At 39.5% G+C, this 26,417-nt stretch overlaps 1 protein-coding gene across 6 annotated transcripts in view; it reads right to left on the bottom strand.

The window, feature by feature from the left end:
* The window catches only part of LOC109037581 (limbic system-associated membrane protein), a 134,660-nt gene that overhangs the window by 64,062 nt on the left and 44,181 nt on the right, over positions 1-26,417 (bottom strand). The window contains exon 1 of one of the 6 annotated variants that reach the window (XM_072298414.1): positions 8,332-8,578. The exons of the other annotated variants lie outside the window; for them this stretch is intronic. Coding sequence (XP_072154515.1) covers positions 8,332-8,353 — 22 coding nt within the window. The 5' untranslated portion in view covers positions 8,354-8,578. Of the gene's footprint in view, positions 1-8,331; positions 8,579-26,417 lie in introns of those variants that run through there. 6 annotated transcript variants of the gene reach the window in all.

Raw genomic sequence — 26,417 nt, 5'->3', positions numbered from 1 at the left:
CAGAAAACAGACGAATACATTGTGCAGGCAATTACTTAGTGCGTTTCACACCGAGGCCTACAAGTTTTTTTACCCTAGAAAGAAACCGAAGTAGTATTTGTAAGAATTAGTGGAACTCACTCCCTGGGAGAGGAGTTGTCTTCATTGAAGAGGTGATTCTGTCTTTAGGAGCGAAATTCACTCAGCTACGAGAATAAATTCTCTGCACTCATATGACTTCGGTTACTTGAGAGCATTATAAGCCCCGGAGTGAAATACACCTGTGACCTCAATCTGAGATTTTTAGCAGCAAAGCAGTCGTCTTCTTTTTCAGAATAAAGCTGCAGATTTTCTTCAAGCTCAAAATTCTCAGCCCGCTAAAAGGTACGGTTTAAAATCCTAACGAGCACTTTTGCGCACAATACCTGCTCTCCGCGTACGATAAAACACTTCTCGGCCCGTAAAGAGAGCCTTGGGGGCATAATTAGCAAAAAGTAGAGAATAAAATTGTTAATTCGCGGCGATGCGAGGAGCGCGAGCTGAAAAAGTTAAAGTGCTGAAAAACACCCTCGATACACCGAGCATTATTTTTGAAGCTCACCTTGCCACATTCTCTCTTCATCCCTCCCAGGGCATGTTTAGACTTCGTTTTCACTTTGTTCCATTTGCCGGAACGTTTTAAGCACATGTGTTGCTGTCTGCCAATTAGACTCGAAGCGAAATTGCGGGGTGGGTAAGGAGGGGCGATGGGGGGCAGGGGGTTGCATGCACAAGTCGTCGAGACGTGCGTCCCGTGGGTCCCTCAGCGTCGTAATTTAGGGGTCGGGTGTAGGATGGGTTGCATAAGGATTGCTTGATTTTGTTCAGGTCGCTCTCGGGCTTTAACCTCTGATAAAAATCCTTGATATCCTTGATATGAGCTCGGAGACCTGAACCTCGTTTCTTCGTTCTTTTTCAGGTGTACGTCGTAGAGACGCTCTTGAAACAGTTCCTTCCCTCAGGGGTAATACTCATGGTTCACACTGAAACTACTGTGTTAGTTGAATGGAAAAGGAATCGTTTATGTGTTGCAGACAGTTATAGTAATCGCCGGCAAATTACAACCCATTTGTGTTGAATAAAAATGCAGAAAATTAAAAATCCGTGATATGAGCTCGGAGACCTGAACCTCGTTTCTTCGTTCTTTTTCAGGTGTACGTCGTAGAGACGCTCTTGAAACAGTTCCTTCCCTTAGGAGTAATCTTCATGGTTCACACTGAAACTGTGTTAGATGAATAGAGAAGGAATCGTATAAGTGTCGCAGACAGTTACAGTAATCGCTGGCAAATTACAACTCATTTGTGTTGAATAAAAATGTACAAAATTCAAAAGTAAAGAAAGGAAATAGAGAGTTTTGCAGGACCGGATTTACCTTTTTGCCGCTCATGGGCCGCCTGTATTTTGCCGCTCCTTCTCATTCGTTTTGAAACATCCATACAAATCATCAAGTGAACGTACCGGAGGAGGAGGGGTACATAAGACGCGTTTACTCGCGTTGGGCACATTTTTGTGAAAGCCCTGTCAACACTAGCTAAGGTTCACGGAATTTTGCGCGAAAATTAAGTTCCGTAGACATATCTCTGTGTGGACGATACGTTCCATTTATAAGAAAAGAACGAAAAAATTATGAATAAGAATAAACATGAATGTGGTCTACGATTTTGATTTCCGCCACCGCGCTAACCGCACTGTGTTTGGCGCAATGCGTGAAGTATCCCTACAGTCTTGTAAGCGCTATGTATTTCACGCTGACCGCTGCTGACCGAGTGACCGCACCGTTTTTGACGCAATGCGTGAAGTATTCATGCAGTCTTGAAGGCACTAAGAGTTTCACGCCAACCGCTGCTGACTGTACTTCTTTTACAAATCTGACAAATGCAAAAATCTTTTAATGGAGAGTTTGCCACGACGCTCAGTGGATTGAGTCAATAGGGGAGGTCGGACAAAATGTGGAAACTTCAAACGCTTATAACTCAGTTTTTACAAAACTTTGAGATTCTAAAAGTGACTCCGTTGGTTCCTTTGCGAAATATTCATGTCCAAACACCCCTTGCAATTTAAAATGTGACGAAACAAACATCAAAATTAGCAATTTTAGCCAAAAAGTTCATGCCTGACCTCTCTGATTGTCTCGATCCACTGTGTAGCGGTTCGCAGACACCTGCTTTTTTCCTTGTAATTTTCACAGCCTCCCCCCGAATTGAGCAGTTCATTACTGCTGATTACTATTCTTTTTCAGATATGTTCCAAAAGACGTATGAAAAATGCCCCCACCTCCCCATGCTCTTCTACCTCCTGTCTTCCGCCAAACGTCCCGGTTGCAATTTGCCATTCCCGACGACGGGGTTGTTTTTGATGGTATTGATTGCATTTCTTTTTTTCGACGGTGGCGGGGGGAGGGTGAACCCGAAAGTGCCGGGGAGTTTTCCAGACCATCGAATCGCCACCGCGCACTGCCTCGTTTAGCCGCGACCGGAGCCCGGAGCCCGGAGCACAGCGTCAACAGCGACGAGACGAGCAGACAAGCGAATGCTTGTTACGCCCGTAATCCCTGTCGTTGACTGGGGATCACGTCTTTCCTCTTCTTTCGCCGCTATCCCTTTTCCATCTCCCCCCTCCGCCCCCCTCGCCCCCGCCCTCTCAAGCCAGGCCTGCCTGTTGGGATTGCAGCGTAAAGTTTTCCGATCCTGCTCAAAGTCTATACATGCCTAATATTCGGAAACGCAAAAGACATGGGAAATGATTTGTAATGTGAGCCTAAGTCCTGCGAATTTTTTTTCACAACTTGTACAATGTACATTGACCCTTAGATTATACCCGCGTGTTCCTTTACCAAAGAGGTTTATCAAATCGCAAAGGATAAGCTGGCTTGGTCATGTACAAAGAATGGAACAAGAAAGGATGCCCAAGAAGGTGCTGAAAGCTAAAATATTGTCAACAAGAAAGAGAGGAAGACCTGGGCTTCGGTAGCTAGACGGAGTTGAGCAAGACCTGAAGAAAATGACCTGAACGGACGGAGTGAAAAAATCAAAGATAGAGGGATGTGGAGAGGAATCGTTATGGAGGCCAAAGCCTACCCAGGGCTGTAGCGCCGTTAGTAAGTAAGTAAGTAGTAAGTATTCCTTTACCAAAGAAATGGTGAATTAATTTTTTCTCCCAAAATTATTTATGCTAATCTACTTCTTGCAGGCACGGATGGGCAAATGTTTCCTCCTCCTGCATGTGCGGTTTTTCTGGAAAGTCTAACACGAGATATCGATAGCTAGGAAACAATACTGGAAACTCAAGTTTGGGTGGTAACGCAAAGTTTGGGTTAGTCGTTCAAACTCAATGTTGTCTGAGGCCCATCTATAAAGTGCATTCCGCCCTTTTCTTAGCCAAGAAACGAATTGTTGACAGATTCGTACATCTTAATTGAATCGTGACATGCGAAAACCGCTATTGTTCGTTTTTCTAGTCTAGATTTTTTTAAAGATAATAATATTTTTCAGAGTTGGATGGAACCACGAACGTGGCGTTAATATTAGTTTTAGGGTTATCTTAATCCCAAAACGAGTCATTGCATCCTTTTCATGGTTGAATCATCTCTTGAAAAGTATTATCAACACAAAATGATGGAGAGCTAGAAAAATGGACATTAGCGGTTCCGCACGACTCGATTCAATTTTTCTTTAAAGTGCATGCTTTACAAAGGCGTTTAAGTTGATAAAAAAAAATATTTGCAAATTGTATTTAAAAAATATTTTTTAAAAACACATCATTTTTGGTTACATTAAGCATAGAATAATAATATCCGTATCACGGAAAAAAAGAGGTAGGGGTTAAGTCCCAACTGTTGGATGATATGGATATTCCCAATTAATTGTGGTAATACCCCGATTCATTGTGGTAGTATCCCAATCAATTGTGGTGGTATCCCGATAAATTAGGTTAAAAATTCAAATGTTGCGGTACTACCCCAACTTGAGTTCCGGTGCTACCAAAATTAATTGGAAATGTCCATATCATCCAACAAATTTGGGGGATAATCCCTGACACTTTTTTCCCCGTGAAAACTCATCCTTGTACAATAAGATTTCCCAAAAGCGTGGGTATAATAGATTCTAGTAGGTGTATTTTTGTCGCACTTGGCTGAGCAAATACAGAGGTTATTCTCCTCGAGTGGGGAACAAAAATGAAAAGGCGTAAGAGGCTCGGACGGGACGTTTTAAGCGTTTTTCAAAGGCGCGGTTTTTTCGCCAGTCCAGCCGAGAGTTTTTCCGGTTGCTCCTTTGAGCGCCGCCCCATCCTCACTCTTTTCCCGGTGATTTATAAGCTGGAGCTCATTCAATCCCGCGCTCCTCTGACGTAGGGACTTATCTCTTTCCACACATGAGCCCCGAAGAGTATAGACTTATGTGGAGAACAGGACTTACGTGGAAGTTAATATACGCCCTTACGACAGAGGAGCGACGAATTTAACACTGTGAGTGTATCGCAGTTTATTACTTCTCTGCAGCCCCTTCCACCTCGCCAAGTCCTCCAATTTTTCAAATTGCATGATGACATATATCACTCGGCGCTCGGACAAATATAATTCAATGTACATATTTTTAAGGCTTTCTCTAGGCGTAGTTGCCGTTATTGTCATTTGGGCGAGGGGAATCCCTGCGAGGGACCAATTTCTCGCACGAAAATAGGACTGTCGAGTTCAGCTGTCAGTTTTGCCTCGGTTACTACCCATGGATTAACAGAAATTAAAAGCAGCAGAGGTTTTTTTAAAACAACAAATGAACAATGTATGAGAAAATATGCTGCCATTCGTCAATGGATCCATCGTTGCCATCAATTTAGATTGACTATTGAATGGGACCGGAATGGACGGGTAACTAGTGACTTAGTTCCATATGTTGGTATAGGATTTTACTTCACCGATTGAATTAAATGAATGAATAAAGCAAATAAAATCCACCATGATCGGAAAAATACGAATAAATAAAAATAATACAACTAAAACATTGAAAATTTAAAACTAAGCCCCTTAAATATTGACAAGTAAAAAATAAATGCATACAAAATTGAAAATAAAAAAATGAATAGTTGATAAATGAAAATTAAAAATAAATAGGTGATCTGCAATCTAAGTTCTTGGTTCTAGATGTGAGGAGATGGGGCTTATTTGATTTATCACCCTTAAAGGCCGTTCATAAAATACCTGATGCTCAAATTTATAACCACTCTGCTTTTAGCATTTTCGTAGGTCCCTACAACTTTCTCCCACAGACACCCCCCTCTCACTGTAACGAGGGCAGATTCCCCCGTCTGGAACAGAATCGGATCTTCAGAGGCCTCAGTGACACCCCCCCCCCCCCCCAAGTGTTACGTACTTAATGAGTGGACCCCGCCTACAGGGAATTTGCGACATCTTCCGTATTACTGAAATTTGCGGCTCCTTTTGCATCTTATCATGTTGTTAAGAAGCAAGAGGATGTGTTGTGATCCCTACAACATGCGAGCACAAAAGTTCTTGTTGTGCACCATCGCGAACCCTCCACTGCTTTTATTACTAAATGTTCTGTCTAGACATGATAGATATGCTGGTCAGCGTTGCATGAATTGGCGTCAGAGCCAATAATATCACTTTTCACTTACCTATATATAGCTTTCATTTTCATCGACCAACAAAACATGACCCTGTAACGCGTGAAGGTCATCAATTTTGTGATAAAATTAAAATGGAAGTATCGATTCAGATACTGAGTATTCCCTCTCAGCTTTTAAATCGATATTTTCAGCACATACTTTTTAATTTCTATTAAACGAGCGAATTGCAAGAAGGGTGAAACCTACGAGCTCCTGATATGTAAACAGGGAAAACTGGCGCGTAACTCCATTGACTTGCCGCATGACGTCAATCCGTCGCTTGGTTGACATAAAGGGCGTAACCACTCATTAAGATGAGCCCGGAAAACATTGAATTGTATGGATGATAGGGTTCATAGCAGAGTGTAGTTACGCCCTTATGTCAGGAGGGCGACGAATCTCTTTCGAAAGTGTCGATTTTGTGGGGGATGCAGATGCCAGGTTGAAGGGTAGGTCGTTCAACTCAAAATGCGAAAGCGCTCTGCCTCTGCTATTAGTTTTAATTTTATCTCTTGATCTGAAGCATAAACATCGCAGTGCTCGCGGCTACAGGAGTGATAATTGATTCGCCACTGATCCTGAACCCACCCTCTACATTATGGTTGGATCTTTTACAACCGCATCCCCCGGATGAGGGGAGGAGTATCATTTTGTAAATTTTGCATCATCTCCATTAAAAACCTCATCTGTAATTAACACAGTCAAAATATACCTCCGCTGTCATTAAAGTTGGAGGGGCTAAATATTGATTTCCCCGCTAAAAAAGGTGAGGAGGCCCACTCAGTTTTGGTCAACATATAACCGTGGAAATTTATTCTCGTCCGGAGAGAAATACTGCTCGTTTCAGTGCGTTTTTTTGTTTTGTACGTTCAAAAAGCATATTTCATTTTTTCTATTTTCCAAAAGCATTTGGTTCTGATCTGAAGGCATTTTCAAATACTGCTTTAAATTTGTAAAAATAATCAATTTTTATAATTCAAATCTTTTTGATGATATGATTAGTTTCTGAGATATCACACAACGAAACTTTAACATTTATCCTATAACCGGATGAATTTCTACTCATCTGAGTTTGTCAAACAGGAGTAGAGAGATTTTCTTGATATCACTTGAACTTTTTTAATTGCATCATTCGTATTTAACGGATGTTAGTAAAGATTCAATTAATATCTGTAGGGGTCAAACTAATGTTAGCAGAGGTCTTTGAATAATTTTATATATTGAGTACCTGTTCTACCCGTAATTTTCAACAGGGCTACGTCAACAAATTCTATCAGGACATTTACCTCCCCGAATGCATATATAACACTTGTGGTTGAGATAAATCTATATAAAAAAAAAGCCCATACTGAGCAATCGAAAAAATGTCATATCAGTACCAGTTGAACTCTTGATTTGTAGGATGATATGAAACTAGTGCACATAAGGGCACATAGTAACTACAAAGATATTTTCCATGCAACTGGTAATATTTTCTGAAATCTCAAGCACTAATGTTGCACATTTTTCTAAATATAACCCAACCACAGAGGGTAATTTGAGGAAATTGGCGGCAAAATGTATATTAAGAGTCATAAGAACTTTCATGACGCCAACTAAGACACATAAAAGATTCGCAAGATTGAGGTGCTGGGGGTGGGGTGGCGTATTCAGGAAAATCAGCGCCTTTAAAAGTTACGAAGTTTGGTCACGGACCCTAATTTCCCAGGAGCGCAACGCCCATCCCTTCCACAACATATACTTCATTTCCTTGACTTCAATACATGTAAAACAGTCACGGTGCAAAGTGCATATAAAAAAGTTTATGCTTTATTCCTGCTGTTTGAATTTTTAGACGTGTAAGGCCCTGTTCATATTCAATTTTATGAAAAACGAGGAGAAACGAAAAATGTAGTTTTCTATGAACAAAAGCAGCACAACAGGTTTTAACTGAGTTTTTTCATGTTACTGCGGTATGCCTTTTTTCTCATCCCTTTCTAAGACTCCTTATCAAAGATGTTGCGTAAAAATTAGAATGCTCCCTTAAAATAAAAGTTTCGAACGTATCGCACGCAATACAATTTTTGCACACAAACATGTATGGATAATCGAATCGCATATAGCCAGGCTCTATTTTGAAAAACAGGTGCAACCGTTTCCTTGCAGAAATCACACATTTGCTAAGTACAACAAACGCAGCATATTTAAAAATATACACTGGTCATATCGTCGCTCCTCTGACGTAAGGGCGTATCTCAATTTCAACGTGAGCCCTGTTTTACATTTAAATCCACGCTTTTGGGGGCTCATGCGGGAATTGAGATACGCCCTTACGTCAGAGGAGCGACGATATAAGGGACCTTTAAACTATATGGCTTTGCCGTTAGGTAGTACAGACCTTTCCCGTATTGATCTACGTACAAGGTTTCGAAGCATTTTAAATTCTAGTTTGCGTAACACATATAATCAATCACTGGTTGATTTTGTGAGATGTGGATTCTTTGGTTAGTCCTTTTATTTTTTGCCAAAATATACACAGTCACTCTACTCAATTGTAAATTTGTAGACACTTTTTGAGCGAAAATGTTGGCTTTAAGTAAGGGCTCAGTTCAGCGATTTTCATTTTAGGAGCGGATAATCGCGATTCCTTAAAACAGGAAGTATAATTAATGCGTGACGCTGACTTCAAAAATTAAATTGTAAATGTCTCACCTATGATGAAACATGAGGACATTGTAACAGGTACATTTTTCAAATGGGAACGTCAACAATAGTGTAGAGATCTACAAATGCCAGTTCCTTTTCCCCGTAACAACACTTGTTTCATTCAAAACTTAAATTGACTTTTTTATAGAGTACGCTGATCCACATTCATTCATCAGAACATTTGTATTTCCAAATCACAACGTGTCTTACCTGCAACAAATTCATACAATTCTGATCAGAAGAATATAAATGAAATAGAATTCCTGCCAAATTCTTGCGGACATAGAATTGGATTGAAATAGATATTCATCGCATCATAAAAATAATCAGAAACGATTAATAATATGGATTAAATTTTGCAATAGGGAACCACTATCTCTGGCTCTTCAGTAAAAGCACCTTCCTGCATAGGGAAACCAATGACATATATGTTGTCTCCAAAATCAGCCAGAAATTCCTTATTGCAAAATGTGGTCCATATTGTCTCTTATCATATCGCTGCATGTATGGTAGCAAAAAACAATTGCACAAAAAAATAGGGCAAAAAAGTACAGTAAAACAGATGGATCAGTGAACGAAGAATCTCGAAAATCTGACCAAAATGGAGAGAAAAAGTTTCAAAAAGGAAAAAATAATATTAAAAAAACACCGAGGGCTAAAAAAGAAGAGCTGCCAAATGAAGGGGCGTTTTTGGCTACGTTAATTGCGTGTCAGGTAGGGATGAGCGGCTTGGGGTCCCTGAATCAACAACCCTGTGCCCCCTCCGACCCCTCGGCTACCACCATGCACACCAACTAAAGAACCACGCCGAGTGAAAATCTGATCCCAATATCACTCGCGCTCTCACTGTACGTGATTTACATTTTTATTTGACCCTCACCGAATCCTTAGCCCCCCCCCCCCCCCCGCTTTCCCCAGAATCGACACCTTCATCCCATCGTTGCCCATATCACTTTGATCAAAGGATATTCTTTTCAGATGTTCCTGTGGTCAATATCATAGAATTCTACGTTTTTTATCAGCCGTTGACAAAGTAAAATAGCTGAGTCCTTCAGTGAAAACGTCCAGTTTTTGAGAACATTTTGTTTATGCTTAAACCGCCGATAAGTTCTGCATGAAAATTTCGGCGAACTTCCTCCAACGTCTCATTATGTGACCATATACCTTAGTTCTCGTCAGCTGAAAATGTGGTGATTGATACTTCAACATGGAGGAATTTTTTGAGAAAATTTTGAACAAGAAAAAAAATCGTCCAAAAATATTGAGCCTAAAAAAAGTTATGGTATGGAATTTGCAATCTAAAGCACGTAGTAAAAAAAGATTCAAAATGTTCAATCTACTTTGTTGAGGGCATGCAATTGCCTAAAATTGATGCAATTATTTTTCACATTCAGTCCACAAAAAACTTATTCTCAAGCAGAACAGTGAGAGTTTTCCGTGAGAATCTCTAAGTCAGATTTTTTTTATCAGACTGAAGGAATCTCTTAACTGAAGATTATGTTTTGCGAATTGAGGCCCTTATCCCGTAGGTAGGCACAAATTAAAATTTTTCCCAAAATACTCGCAGTGATTTTTTCGCGACAGTAAAATACGAGTGTATGTATTAGTTTTAGAACACTTTCAATAGCTTTATTTAAATGCGACGGAACGAATGCATTTTCATTAGAATTATTGCATTTAAAAAAGTGTGTGCTTCCGCATTATTTTAAATCTGGCAACTCAGTCAGAATTCTATCCTCTAGATTTACCTCTTTTCAAATTGGTCCTTTTTTTCCTCGATAGGTCTGATCTATAAATTATTTATAAAAGGAAGAGGGATGGTGACTGGTGAAATGACAGCAAGTACCTATGATGAAATGTCCTTCGCGATCCCTCTTTGAGTGCTTTCACGATAACAGAAATAGTTGGGATGTGCAAAACTTTATAATATAAGTGCACTATTTTTTACCAACTTCCAGGATTTTAATGTAAAAATATTAAACTTAATTTTCCAGCTTCGGCACAAACAATTTTGTTTCAACATCAATCTGCGATTAGTATTAAACGGGTCGTCTACTCGTTGCACTTTTTTCTTTCTTTTTTAGATTTAAACACGTACAGGGTGTTCGGAAAGCCCCCCCCCCCCCAACTTTTTGTGGTTGTCCTTAAGAAGTTGGGAAATTTTAGAGACTTCCCTCGATGAACGTCATATGAGGTTTCTTCAATATTTTGAGCACGAGAGGCTAGAATCTTCATTATTTTTTTCTTTCTTTTTTTGCTGTACAAAAATCGAACTTCAGCACGCGAAAATGTCCGACTTTTGCCAAAACTTTTACTCGACCTCTCTTCACACATTTGCTAAAAGCTGGGTAACCATATAATCAAACCCTGTCCAAAATATTGTTATTTGACCGGTTCGGTTCGTTGGTGTAAACTGATTGGTTAAGAGTAGTTCGGTTTGTTGAACCGACAATTTTCGTTTCTGGAACCGAATTAACGTGTACCAAACTACCGAATTTTTTGTTCATATGTAAGCCAGTTCTAGATGAAGTTAATCAGAGAGATAAGAGATAAACTCAACTTACTATAGGGTAGGTGCGGCCTTTTGCCCTCACCTACCCTACCCTTTAATTATGATAAAAAGCGGGCAGGGACCGTCAACAGAAATGATGCGTGGGTTTAGTTTTGTGGCGATTTTAGCGTCGCGCAAGCCAGAGAAGGTAGTGCGTATAGTGCGGTCGAATGTTGAGTCATTCTTACAGAGTGATGCGCCTTCAATCCAGTTTGCGGTAGTGTGCCTATACTCGTGGTCGAATAGTTATCGCAAATAACTTTCAAATGGCGTTTAGTGTAATGCGAGAAGTATTCATGCAGTCCTGTAGGCGCTTATGCGTTCGCGCCGACCTCACTGTTAGGCGCAATGCGTGAAGTATTCTTACAGCCTTGCAGGCGCTGATATGAGTTTGACACCGACCGCACCGTGTTGGAGAAAAGTTAGGAAAGTTCTATTTGTTCGCTTTTTTGGATTGAATGGACCATTAAACAAGTTACGGCTTTAAGAACTCTGTTACATTATTCTTCAACAGTTTCACGCAGAACACGATTCGCGCAACGAAAACTTTGAATATTTCACTGCGCAACTTGATTTTTTACGTGAAACTATTTTTGTGAAAACTTCAATGAATTTTTTGCATTGTGCGAGGCAAATTCTTTGAAATTTTCAAAGGAATCCGCACAGATGGTTTCTTGTAAAAAATTGAATTGCCCATTTAAATAAGGCACTTATTTGACACCTGAATATCCACCCAGGATTTTTCTGGCTAAGCATTCATATTCTGCTTACAATTTTTTGTCCATATGTCCCGGAGAAAGTTTTAAGGCATATTTATATTGCATGCATGAGTCTATCCGGAAAAAATACCGACTTTCAAAATACAGCTTTAGCAAAGTTTCCCTTGCTAAGTCGTGACCATACTCGAGAGTTAAAAATGCTGGCGTTTAATGCTGATGGGGAGGAACAATGATTGTAAGTCAAAGTTTTTAAAGCATATTAATATTGGAAACGATATCACCCCTCCGTTGCTGATATTTTCCTCGTTTCAAACTTTCAACCGTATAGGGTTCGAGATAAAAAATTCTATCAGAACCACGTTTTCTTCGGAGCGATTGGATGAATCTGAGAATAAACAAAACGAGTAAAACTTGAAGAAACAGGAGAAAAAAATAACAGTGAAAGAACGGCAGTAAAAACATGATTGCGGTCTAAATTCAATAAGCAAACCGCAGAATTTAGGAAAATAAATAACAAGAAGCGAAGTTGAAATACGGTCACGCGAGCATCTAATGAGGCAAGAAGAATGAATTATTCAATCAAAACGGATGACACGTGGCATGTTGCCAATTTTTAGAGAGAATTTTGATTTCTCAGAAACCGTCAAGATTATTACAGGTGTGCACCAATTGCAATAATTCCTTCAGTTTTCCTCTTTGCGCTTAAATTCGTCTCAAATTTCCCGTTGTGTGTCAAGCTTTTCTTTGAATATAAATTCGTGAAGGATGAAAAGATCTCAGCTTCGACTTTTCGCGAGTATAAAAGATCTTATTTTAGCTTTAATTCCCTCCTAAATTGTGAAACTTATTATTATTTGAAAAAAATAAAATGGTACGACTTCTCTGACAGACCTGGCTTAAAATTCTGCAGCACATACCTCGAAAAATCGCCGAGAACATAATTATATGTGAATGTTACTTGTAGATTCCACTTTGCTTTAATTCACTTGCCATATTTTTGCATGTAAACCTCCTTGTAAACTCGATGCTGATGCCAGTTTCTATCGTTGAATGTTGACGCGAATAAAATAAAAACTAAATGCAACTGCTTCAAACCTTTCGTAAGTTGGTCTCTTATTCTGCCGTGCTAAGCAAGAACGACGTAAATACATCAAGATATTTCCGTGTTTTTTGAAACTTAACACTCTATAAAATAAAAACTGTTTTACCAATGCACCTTAAATTTTCAGGTTAAGTTCTTGATATTATTTGCAAAAGAATTCTGTAAAAACATTGTCCCCAGGTACACAAGTTTTTCTGATATAATACATTGTTTCCAAAAAAATTAAAATGGCGTTTACGGCGTTTTTGCATTGCACGGTAGTATTGTCTTGATCGATGTACAACATTTCTAAGAACTTTTGATGGAGTAGTTTTTGATGCAGTGAGGTCTAATGGTACACATGCATGTCCATCAAGGGCGAAAAGTTTATCCGCGACGAGTTCTTAAGGTTATCATTCGTTGCAACCCCGTCTTCAATTCACCCTCGCAGCTTTGTTCTGAAAACATCGTGGCACCAAAACTTCCTCCCCTTTGTGTGAAGTTCTATTGGCGCCAGCAAATTATCAGAGCCCGCTTCATACAACTTCGACGGTCAATAGAGTTGAGCAACCCGGGATAATTATGATTGTATTTGTTCTTTTGAGCACATGAGAACAGATTGGAGGGGGCTGAGTCAGGGAGAAAAATCACAAAAATGGATGGATCAAGAAGAAGAAGAAGAAGAAGAAAAAGAAGAAGAAGAAGAAGAAGAAAAAGAAGAAGAAGAAAGAAAATTTTAGGCGACCAAACGGAGGGAACAGATTTTCTCGTACTTCTTGATTATAACTAAATTCAGGTGTAAATATTATTTTTATTGAGTTAGTTATTATTGTCACTGTATGTAGAATAATTAATTTAATGTAAAAGACTTTTGAATTGCTCTGAAATCAATACCGCAGCACATATTGACGCTAAGTGAATACAATATGATAATATTAGAGATTTTAGCATTTGTATCAGCCATCGATTATATAATTCAATCAAGATTCTTGTAACACCCTTTGCACTTCCAATAGTGGGTGCTTAGGGCCAGTTGCTCATTACATTTATGAATTTGTTAGATACTAAGGGCCTACGGGGCCCCCTGACCGATTTAAAGTTCAGGCGTTATGTATTACGCGTCACCATTATGATTCTGTATTATAGAGGAGGACAGTGCCGTAGCTAGGAATTCTTTATGGGGGGGGGGGGGGGTCCATTTACATTATTTTGTGTGCGTCCCTGATAATATTTTATTTCTGCCCTCCAAAATGTAAAAAAAAGTTACGATTAACGATACTAAAAGAGGGGGAGGGGTCCAGACCCCCTGGACCCCCCGCCCTTGTTTACGCTACTGGAGTAGGATAAAGAAATGAATAGGGCAGAAAAGAGATGGAAAATTGTGAAAATCAAAACCGCTCCAAAGTTGATGAGATTTTCCATAGAGAGATATCACTTCTGTAACTGACAGTTGCATACAATATTTTGCGTTGAGTGAAAGAATCTCAAAAAGTGTCATGGAGAGCATCAGGTGCATGAAATAAGTGTCTGCATGCGTTGTTGTAGTTTGATAATTTATTCAGTCTATGCATGGGTCAAGAGAGAATCTGATCTCGTTTCGTTTTTCGCGGAAGGGCAACTATGGAGATAAGATAAAACAAAACAAAAACATATGGAGCCTTGCGAGGGAAACGGAGGGGACCGTGAGCAACATATTATTTAACCGTGTCCTTATATTCAAAAGGCACGCTCCCAAAGCAGAGATAAATATTAAAAAATTGTGCGCATTCCGAGTCATTTTTCACCGGAGCGTCAGCGTATTAACGCAGTCGTTTAGTCTCCTAGCTCACCCGGACCTTGAAAAATCACAACCCCTTTTACTACTCCGTGAAAAATGTTTACCTCTGAATAAATATTTGCACACGTGAAACTTTTATCATAACGACGAACCTATGGACTGGCCGAAATCACACGAAAGTTCCCTTGTGTGCCTTTTCAATAACGCACTGTTACACATTTTGGGGGACGCACAGTGGATCGAGTCAAAAGGGGAGGTCGTTAAACGCTTATAACTCCGTTTATAAAAAACTTTGAGGTTCTAAAAGTGGTTCTATTAGTTTTCTCGTGAAATTTCCTTTCAGTAACACCCCTTGAAATTTAAAATGTGACGAAAAAATCATCAAAATTTGCAGTTTTAGTCAAAAATGTCATGTCCGACCTTGCTAATTAACTTGATCCACTGTGGGACGTCCCATGGAGGGATGGTGCATGACAGGGCGTTGACGAAGAGATGTTGTGTCGTCAGTTGCCCAATATCCTTTGGGATGAGAGTCAAATGTGGCGTTTAGGTGTCGCAGAGCGTCTGAGTACGGTGTAGAAGCGAAGATTAAGTGTGTAAGAATTTTGGAGTGAAATTCTGTGCCGGAGTCCATACATCGCCCTAATCCCCGTATTCGTGTTACTCAGGAGCACCACGAATACGTAGCGGAATCTACACTGAAAAAAAAGATGGGTAGAATTTACCATTCCTTCACGCTGTATTAAACACAGCGTCACTTTAGAGTCAATTCTACCAGAAGAGAGGTAAACGTTACTATACACTGGCACAGGTAACCATTCCTATGGTAGAATTGACTTGAAGATTGATAGAATTTACCTTTCCTTCACGCTGCATTTCATGCAGCGTGACGGAATGGTAAATTTTACAAATCTTTTTTTTTCCAGTGTATTCTTTGCACGGAGTGACTTACACTATTACACAAAATCTACTATTTGTGCGGACCCTTTTATGGTGCTAATTTCTTTTTGCATTCATATTACCATTGGTTTTTGGGTACTATATAGATTCCGGCATCGAATTTCACTCCGAAATGTTTAACCGTGTGCATTTGAAATAGACGTTGACTAATTGGATCGTATTTAGCAAAAAGGCACCAGCATGGCTACAGTGTTTTCAAAATCGTGCAACTTCTTTTTTTCTTTTAAAATACGAAATATAAGTACAGTATTAAGATTTACACACAATTATTCCCCTTTATAAAGTTAACAATACATTGGTGAGATGCAAAACCTGTTTGCTATTTTGAGAAATTTTTTAGATAACACTGGAAAAAAAAAACACACACACACACACACACATTGGATTTACAGTCCGGACTCTCAAAATCATCGACCAAAAAAAAAATACTCTTGATTTAATCGGATTTTAGCTGAAATCAAGAACCAAGCCTCTTAATTTGAGCGGATTTCCTTTTGATTTAAGCAAAAATCTGATTGAATCAAGAGTATTTTTTCTTGTCAATGTTTTCAAGATTCTGGACTCTAGATCCAATGTTTTTTTTTCCTATTGAAGTATGAAGAAGCAGCATTTTAACAACACTGTAATTGCGCTGCTTCCTTTTTGCTAAATGCGATTCAATTCTCCTCTCATACGTGTTCACACCTGCTCTATCAGCACTTCGTGTGGCCTAACTCAATTTAACCTAACCTAATCGCACTTTAAAATCGAACGGAACATCCATTTTGCCGAAATGGGATCGAAGATTTTTTGGAGAAAAGACGTAAGTAGCATGAAGAAAGATTGAGTGTCCAATGAGGAGAGGGCATTGCGTAATGCGTCCGGTCGAAGCGGGGAGTCCCTGCGGATTGAGTGTCCGGTGGAAAGGCGGAAATCGAGACGACCGACCTTCCGGGAGCCGCGAGAAAGCTAACGAGCTTAAAATGGAAGACGGAGCGGTTTGACCGCCAAGTTCTCCTGCAATTAAATCGGAGCTTAAGTTTTAATTAAAGGCAATGCTCTCTCAGATTAGCTCCCACGAGCTGGCGGCCGACTTATTCGCTCACCGGCGCAACCTACTTAAACTCGAAGATAATAGTTTCAGTGGCCAGTCGGTGATTCCCCGCTGCAATTCCTCAGAGGTACTTACTACTTAATCCCATAACTGCCCCGACATTTCCTTACGGCAAATGGCGCGGATATTGGTAATAGTGACCACCTTTGTTCAGGGATTTCCATTATGATGGAGTAAAAACACAACAGAGCTTATACTGAAATGAGCACGATGAACTGGATTGCATTTTGCAGGAAAAAAAAACCCAAAAGCATTCCAATGTCGCTAAGGCTAAGCAAATGATGTTACCTTGAAAATATACACGGATCATCTATACAAGTTTTTTCGTTAAAATCGATAAACTATAAATTCAAGACGTAAATTACGTGGTCAATTTAATTTTTTGCACGATTCCAGTAATTCTATTGCAAAGAATGTAAGTTCTTCAATCCCAGCAACATTTGAATGTTCTTGATTCCTTCTAACAAAATGCAATCTAACTATGAAATATTACCGATGTAACCATCACGGCATGCGTATCCTATGATAGAACTTTTGTGCATTATTTTTCCTGGAACCAGAGAAAGACTTGATTCTCTTGCAAAATCGCTGAAGAACGTGGCAATGTAATCGGTGAAGTCTTTTCTATCCATGTTTTACTTTTTACTATGTCACAACGCTCTGTCTCTGATTTTTTTTACCCCAACCCTCCTTCATTCGTCACCTTTAGGTCTTATTCAACACCACGAAACCGCACCGAGGCTCATGCAGCCTTTGCCTTCCTCTCTTCCTCGTAGAGTACATTTTTTATTCCAAAACTTTCTTCAGTGTCTTACCTTTTTGGTGACCTTTTTAGTGAAATTTTGCCGAAGAAAAATACGCGATTTGACGCTGTCACAATCTTCCGCAAACTGCTCGAAAGACAATAAGGCCAAAAGCAGAGGCGGATCCAGCAACATGGCATCATTGTCTTTTCTCCAAACAAGCCTTTACTAAGTAATCGATTATTGTCGAAGTACCGGCCCCTCCAAGAATCGATACATTTCCATAGGTTTAAATGGAGAAAAGGTAATGTTACCAATTTTTTCGATCCGCCAATGGGCCAAGGACGTCTCACGAAAGCAATATGATAAACCGGCGCGGCGGAGCTCTGTTAAAAGTTGTGATTTAGTTATATCCAAAAGAACAACCAAAGGCCGTGTGCAGAATACCAATGATTTTTCTCCGTCTACAAGTTCAATCGCCTGTGCCAAGTGAAAAAGAATCCCTACGCAGCGGGCTCTCGATTGGGTACCATACTACTGTGCCACGGAAAATCGCCGTATGAACGCGAGAGTTGCCAAATTTCCCCAGATGAAGCAAGCATTTTAAAGGCAAGTTATGCATATTTTAACTGGACATTTTCAGATATTTTAGATTAAATTGCGAACAAAATTGTCAGAAAAAATTGAGGAAAAATATTCACAATATCCTCAGTAAAATTGCTTCTCATTGAAGATAATATGACAATGTCTAAAGGCTCATACGACGTTTTTCTTAAGCAAGGCTGCTTAGAACACCCAATTCATTCAGAAAACGGAATGTCCTCTTTTAAATTACATGAATTGTCACAAATCCCCCATCATCCATTGAATTACGAACAAGATCAACGGAGCATGCCCTAACCCACGTTAAAAAGCACCGATATATTCCTCACCAGACGGCTGTATCTCTCCTCGCCGCACAGTGGATCGAGTCAATTAGAGAGGTCGAACATGACTTTTTTGGTATTTTGATGTTTATTCGTCACATTTTAAATTTCAAAGGGTGCCAATAAGAGAAAATTTAACGAGGAAGCCAATGGAACCACTTTAAGAATGGAACTAATGAAACCACTTTAAAAAAAAACGCACGGCGTCACTCCTCCCGCGGTTGTCATTTTCCAGATGATCTGCTCAGCAATGTTACACGTCTAGGTTACCGATTCACTCGTTAAGATAACTATGCTACGCGCATAGGTACCTATGCTAAAATTGCTACTCGCACAGGATACACCTATGCGCGTATCATAGTTACCATAACGAGTGACTCGGTAACCTAGACGTGTAACATTGCCGAGCAGGTCATCTGAAAAATGACAACCGCGGGAAGAGTGACGCCGTGAAACTGTATGGCAATGGTTGTGGGGCCATTCTTTGTGGCCCCACAACCAAAACCGTGACAGAAAACGGCATTTATCGGCTAAAAAAAAGCCCGATAGGTCAGGTTAGGTTAGGTTAGGGTAGGTTAAATTTGGTTAGAAGAAATTAGGCTCGGCCAAAATATCGTTAGTTTAGGTTAGGTTAGGTTAGGTTAGTTTTACAACAACACACAAATCCGGTGGCCCCACAAGTATTGTCATACAGGACTGTGTGCGCTTTTTTTGCGTGAACCTCAAAATTTTAGCATAAACGGAGTTTTTAGCATTTAAAGTTTCCAAATTTTGTCCAACCCCTATTAACTCGATCCACCGTGCGTCGTAGGATATCGCGCTCCTCACAGGGATATGCTAACATCACAGGACATGTAAACGTGAAAAATCCGAGGTGATTTGCCCGACAAAGGGGGCCAAATTGAAACACAAACGGATGAAAAAGCCGCGCCGATTGAATCGCGGGGTCTTGAAACGGGGAAATTGGGGTAGCGTAAGGAGGTTAGCATTCCGATGGGTGGGCGGGGGAGGGGCCGCTCGGCGCCGGGGCGCCAGCGAGGCGCCGCGCCGCCGGCCGTCCGCCGCCCCCGTTCCGTTCCGTTTATCTGCTGCAGTGGCTTCCGCTAGCCCGCGTGGGGACAAGGGATGAGAAGCAGGGATGCTCTCCTTCCTCAGAGCAGCTTGTCACACTAGCGCTTCTCGCGGTTCCGTTGGAATTTCCACACCCTCGGATCTGTCCCGGGCGATAATGGATTAAATCAGACGCTATTTTTGGGTGCCCCTGCAATACCGTCCAGCTTAGGGAGAGGACCGTTAGTAGGATGAAAAAAGCGTCAACTGTATGACGTCGTTCCATTTCTAATTCTAACTAACCGAGGAAGAGGATGGTTAGTAGGATGAAATTGTCGCTTGTCTGACATAAGGGCGTAACTACACATTGAGATGAGCCCGGAAAAGCATTGAATTGTATGGAAGACAGGGTTCATTGCAGAGTGTATTTACGCCCTCATGTCAGGTAGGTGACGAATAGACGTCGACCGTATGACGTCGTCGCATTTCTAATTCTATATCCAAAGGGGAGCAAAATTTTGAGAATATTACGGCAAAAATGGAAATATACTCGTGTTTAAATTAAGGGCAAATATGTTGTCGGTGGCCAATAATATTAAAAGCTCTTTTCGGAAGTTTTTGAAGATAGAGATGAAGATCATGACATGTTCTAACAAATTCACTTCATGCACGATTGAGTTAAATATATAATAGGCTTATCGATATCATTCAAGTAATTCATTTGCTCAGTTAACCGTTTCACTCGGAGCAAATTTTGGCTCTTTTTACTTTGCAAAAGCTTTAACATGAAAGTTTCTTTGATCTATATATTTTTTTAAATACTGATGCAACAGAAATCACTGAATTTTTTTAAGTTACTTTCTCTGTGTATTAGGGGAAAAAAATTGTATCGCGCTCAATTCAGAAGAGGAAGAAAACTTGGACACGGATTCCAGTGCTCCTTCATTTCAGAGACTAGGCAATGTCGGCTACCGGAGAGTTAAAATAGTTGTATCGTGCACTTTACCTGTAGACTCGTTGTATTTCTATTAACATATGCACCGTCTTAACTGAACATCTCATATTTTTACTTTCACCATTTATTTTACAAAATCTACACACCGAGGGTGAAAGATTCAACTAAAACTGCACGCTACCGCAACGTCGAGTGATTTCGCAGTGGAGTGGCGTGCTTTGCGATTTATCGATTGATCTTCCACTTAAACCTATGGAAAAGGATCGGTAAACAGGGTGTTGGTAATGAACACCTTAATAATCGATTCTTTACCATAGCGCCAAATGGGAAAAGATCGATAATCGATTTTTCATGCCTCGCCAATGGTGATTTGTTGGATTATTTTGCTATCTTCTAACATTCATTATTTACTCCTCCTCTTTGGATTTAAGAGGCAAATAACAAAGAAAATTATGAATTAACAGCATTTGGTGAGGATGCTTATGTTATACGTATCTTGAATCTTGAATTTTCATCCTAACTTTTGCTTAAAGGAACTTTTACTATGAGAGCATGCAATTAAGGATCATGTTGATCCACCCATACTGCAAAAAAATTATTTCAGTTCTATTCATGATTTTTTTGCTTACTTTTTGGGAAGTCATTTCTTGGATCAAGTCATATTTCTCATCGTAATGGCTGAATAAAGGGTGTCTATCAATCGGTAAGTTGAATTCCAGACATAATGGATTTCCACAATTTTATTCACGAACGAATGCAGATTTTCCACATTATACAGCATGCAGCTAAAAATGAGGAATAATGAAATGAAACCAAATCAGCATCAATTCAGCAAAATGTGGTCTCCGAAGTATTGAGTTTTGCCCAATGGAGGGATATTCGCATACCTTTCAAAGAGAATGAAGAGAGGGGAAAATTTATCTTTCCGCTTCTGAGCTCTCAACCAAAGGTGTAAAAATATATCTTCAGTGTAATGATGAGTTTTCCTCTCTCCCTTTATTTGTTCTGTTTCTTCAGGCTGTATGTTTTCCGCAAAAATGTCGCATCGGAGAGTAACTTCAGGAGCTTTTTGAGACGTTCAGAACGTTAAGATGCCCTTTCATTGCGCACGCACGCGGCAAGGACGATTCATCATTAAGGACCAGGAGGATCCGTCGTCATGCTCCGCGTACAAATTCGTCTCTTGAACAGCCGGATCAAGACTTAAAAAGGGTAAATAAGTTTTTCTTCATTTTTCGGGTGATCTTTAATCTTTGCCGAGGACTCGCCTGTCAAATGCGCGAAGTTTCTCAAACAGAGCCCTCCCACGGCTTGCCGCACTGTTGTGTCTACAGTTGAATACGAAGCGATTAAAGATCGCTTCGAGAACTTGTACACGTAACTACTGCTGCTTTGCTTACGAGAGAGCTCGGAGTCAAAGAACTTCGAGATCGATTTTGTTTCACCCATCGACGGAGAGTTAGTTACTCCGTCATTCTCTTGGAGAGCGTTGCCGATTTGTTTATGATTTTAATTGAAAGGAGAATTGAAGCGCTGGGTGCAAAGAGGACATTTTTTGTTTGTGGTGTCTCAGGATCTCTAATGACGAACATCCATTGTACTCGTAATGAAAGCGGGTATGGGATTGAAACTGTCATTGAATTTTCTTTATGATTTCATAATGAAATCGAAAAATTTTAGGAAATTCACCTAATGTTCCCTCTCTAAAATCTAATTTAGCTGCGGAGAATCCAAAACGCTGCTACCAAAAAATGTCCTTTCTGCACCCAACGCCTCAATTAATCAGCCTTAATGATGATATTTACAAATTTTACGCCCTAGAAAATCGTTGCACTTTTTTGGGTAGTGGTGAGAATATTTAGTGTATTTCCGATGAAAATGACCTTCCAAGTTTTGAAAACTTGCACTTCTATCATAAATCTCCAACATATATGAAATACAATAAATCTTTATTTCCTTATTAATGAATTTTTTGTAAATATTTATCATTTGCTAATTCAATCATTTCAGGCCGGGGACGTGTAAGTAAAACGAGTATGTTGCTTTCCCAAAATATTTGTCTATTCTTATTCTTTTCATTCCTTCATCATTATCGAGTAAGCTGAACTGCAAACATGACATACCTGTATGGTGGAGTTTTTAAGAATGAAAATATTCGTGATTTAAATTACACTTCGCAGGAATGTTGTAAAATGTTACCAGATTGGCAATCTATACGGCGAATAGTCGCAAAAAAAATTTACATCTTCAATGATGGTTAACAGAGACTTTAAAATTAATATTTTAATGAGTGTAGGCTGACTCAGACAAATGTTTATCGCCGTTAAACACGATTTTAGAGCTATACACGGTATTAATTGTGGAATTTTTTGTCTTGTCATAAACAAAATTTTATTCACTTTCTTCATTTAACAGGATTTCACGCCCATTTTGATTTCGATAAAAACAAGAGGGGAATATCAATTGGACTACATGTTGCAATAAGTAACTACAATATCTGGCTCGTAAATAAAAACACGTATATGCAGTTAGAAACTAATGGCTAATATGATGTTTTTAAAATGAGGCAGAAATTGTAGTTCTTCATTGCAAAATTACGTCCAATTGTGCCACCTCACCGCAGCGGCTTTCTATCCGAGGAAAAATTATAGACCCCAGTCCCCAGTTTGAGGAGGCCGAACAGACCTTGTGAGATAACGCGCAAGTTAGCATCTGCCTCCGCCTTCATTTCGCAAAGTATGCCACAAAACATCCTGAATGCGGTAATAGTTATCTATTCGAGGAAATGTGGGAGCTTCTTACGTGATGAAATTTGTAGGCACATTCCTTGCCAAACGTTGCGTGCTTTGCTAGTCTGAAAAGAATGCGCGTCCGTCTACTGCTCCTTTTTTGCTCCAGAAGAGTTTTAAAATCTCTTCATTTTTCTGCCAAAACTATGATTTTCTAAATTTAGTTGAATAAAAACCAACATTACTCTCCTTAATTTCCTGTGTTAAAAAATACGTCTCTGATGCCTAGCAAGAACATGCCGATGTTTTTCAGGCTCTTAAAGGGTTGATTGTACAACGTAGCGCAGAAACGGAGCGTTTCATCCCGATAATAAAATGAACATGCAGACTGCCTCAACCCCTTACCGTTCCCTCTCTCGCCCTTCCTGCACCCAGGAGCCTATTTGTGTTGTTTGTTTGATCGACATTGAAAACCGTTTATCCCGAGGAAACTCGCTCTCCTCGGATCCTTCCCCGCTAGGTTTCCTCCATCACATTTTTTAACCGTCGCGGTGGCGTTAAGAAGAGTGTGTTGGAACTAGGTGAAATTAGAAATACACAAAGAATGATTTAGATATTTCTGAATTTTTTTCAGTTGTTTCTTTATTTTCTCGTCTTGATTTTTAAACAACGGAGAAACTTTTGATGATGGCAGATGACAGGTGTGAAATCATCCTCTCCTGGGTCGGGATATCTCTCCGGCAATTTTTTTGTTTCATTAGTTTCCTCGGAAAAATATTAATCAGACATGAGACATCCGAGGGTGCAATTCTTATATAAGTTGGCAGCATGTTTTCCCTCCATTTAACTCTTTGATATCCTCTTTGTCCATGTCATTGTGAACATTTAACTGCACCCGGAGCCTTACTTTCAACATTTTTGGAGCAAAAGATGATGCATGTGCTAGGGTCTTACGAGGGCTGTTCAAAAAACGCTCCCATTTGGAATTAAGATGTCATTTCTTCTAATCTTTATCGGTTTCGTACAACTTCATTTCGATTATGACTGAAACATGAATGAGGTTGGGGAGGAAAAATTTTGAAAAGGAGTATTGTTCTTAGGAAAATGATATTCGTTACGTGTGGACTGGAGTTCGATTCAAATGAAATGTACAAGTTTTCGGCCCGGACGACAATAGCTTTGGTTTTGACAACTAAAAGTGTTCGATAAGAAGTAAGAGTCTTACATTAGTATCAGAGCAAGACTGTTCACAAGTGTTACTCTAGTCTTAGTCTTACATTAGAATTATATATAGGTATTTACCTATATATAATTCTGGTTACCAGAACAGAATTTTGGTTCGCTCTCCGACCGAAAACTTTGTTCTCCAACATCGAACCCAGTGCTCTATGTAAACCGTGGTGTTTTTCTCATGTCAGAAAAATCGACTTTTTCTATACTTTCTTATAATTACTGTTCGATATTTATTGAGTAAGGATAAATCGAATTTCCGACAACCAACATTTTAAAAATGGGCACCTCAAATTGCGCTACCCACCTTAGCCAATCTCTTCCAAAATATTCTGTGTAAAACGTATGGAAGCTAGATGTAAGGTACGGCGACCCGTGTTTGAACCGCACACTCAACATAATTTTGCTGCGCGTATAATTACGAACATCAATCTTCTCTTTTGCCACTCGCGAAGATACAGAACATGAACTGCCTTGAACCTTATCGTTTTGAGGATTCCTAGGAGCCCTTGTTCAGCCAACGATATACCTGGAGGTTCGATACGGTGCTCTCCCATAGTCACCGTATGCGAGAATATCGAGACCATAATGCTATCTATCAATTTATCGTGGTACCGTGAGTTTACGTTGCGGGTGTCTGTCGGCGCGGCGTGGCGCTAAATTTCCTTGAAGCGCGCGGAATTTAATCTTGGGCGCGCCTGCAGCTGCAAGGAATGCAGCTCTGCGTAACGTTTAATGTTGCTAAATTACCCGTAAATGCGTGCTTTAAAATCTGTTTCCCTCTATGCTCTCGGTAGAGGAGTGGCAACGGTGGAGCCGTAATCATTCTGCAGGATGCGACGCGAGAGTTTCAGTAATTATGACGTCATGCGTCGAGAGAAATATTCCTATTTCCGTCAGCAAATGCCAGATTGAAAAAAAAAAATATTGCAGTTTGATATCGAGAGTACTTATTTTCTGTTTCTTTTTTTTATGTAGCAGTGCATGTACATGCGAAAGAAATGTGTAGCAAATGCTAGAGAAAGGCTGTTCGTTTCGATTTATTTTGCGGTTTATTGAAGAAAAACTTTATGCACCTCTTTCTGTCCCTTTGGTTTCAGGCCTTGGTGAAACAAATTTGCACGATGTGATTTCTTCTTATAATGGCTGCTTTAAATAAGAGAGAGTGGTAATCATGGTATCGACGCTAAAATTTGGGAGAAAACTACGGAACTCTCAAAGATGCAAGAGTGGAAATTTTTGAAATTCTGAGTTTTAATGTCTTCCTTTACAATAAGTGACTAGCGCTCTTAGGTAATCTTAAATTTTTTCTCGACGGTAAGTAAACCCGGGGTTTCAACCAGTGGCTTGCTCTAATATGAAAAATATTCTAACAAAGTATCTACATACATTCTTCAAGTAGGAAAAGAAAGATTCGAAATTTTAGTGATTCGTTTATTGTAGGAGAAAGTCGTTCTTATTTCCACTGTTTTGAGTTGGTTTTGAAATTTATTTTTTAAGATTAATTGTTCTCAAATCGTACGACACAACTTTCACATGTTTCCTCCCGGTTTTGAAGGTAAACAATTTGGGAGGTATAATATTGTAATATCACATCGAAGTTCTGTCCAAAATCTTATTTTAGCGTTTGCGAGAGGACAATTATAAAAGTTTTGCAAAGTGAAAAAAACCTTCGTATAACAGGCAGATAGTCAATAAGGTACGAGGAGCTTTTGACTCTATGATCTGAATTTATGTGGAAATCTCCTGCCTTTGTTCTTAAAGTAATCGCTTTGAATATACATCGGACTTCAGACACATTGCAAATCTTTATTTTCGACTTAAACGAGTGCAAATCTATCCGAAAACGCTGGAAACAAAATTAAAATTAATCCGTTTTTGCGTTTGAATTTCGTAATAAAAATCAAGTCAATTTGTGAATATCACTTTTTATTCTCAAAGAGACAGCTCCAAATAATTGTGGCCTCCTTCCCTAAAAAAAAAAAAAAAAAAAAAAAAAAAAAAAAAAAAAACAACTTTCAGTGGCTTTGTCGATTAAATTATTTTCAGGACAATTATTCGTGTAATATGTTAAAATGAAAATGTAAGTTCAATGTTCAAATCAAACGGGAGCCGGATGATGGTAATCCTATAATAGGAGTTGAGTGTGGACACTATCAAAATCTCTGAGAAAACAATAGAGAGAAAGAAAATGGAATAAATAAAATAGTAAAGTCCGACAAAGCTGCGAAGAGTCGGAAAACACCCTCAGATCGCGTTTTGCAAAGCTGCGCGCATT

The sequence above is a fragment of the Bemisia tabaci genome, chromosome 3 (assembly GCF_918797505.1).
Source record: "Bemisia tabaci chromosome 3, PGI_BMITA_v3".
In the NCBI taxonomy this organism is placed as follows: Eukaryota; Metazoa; Arthropoda; class Insecta; order Hemiptera; family Aleyrodidae; genus Bemisia; species Bemisia tabaci.
The sequence above is the reverse complement of the archived record's forward strand: the minus strand, read 5'-3'. Positions and strand labels throughout refer to the sequence as shown.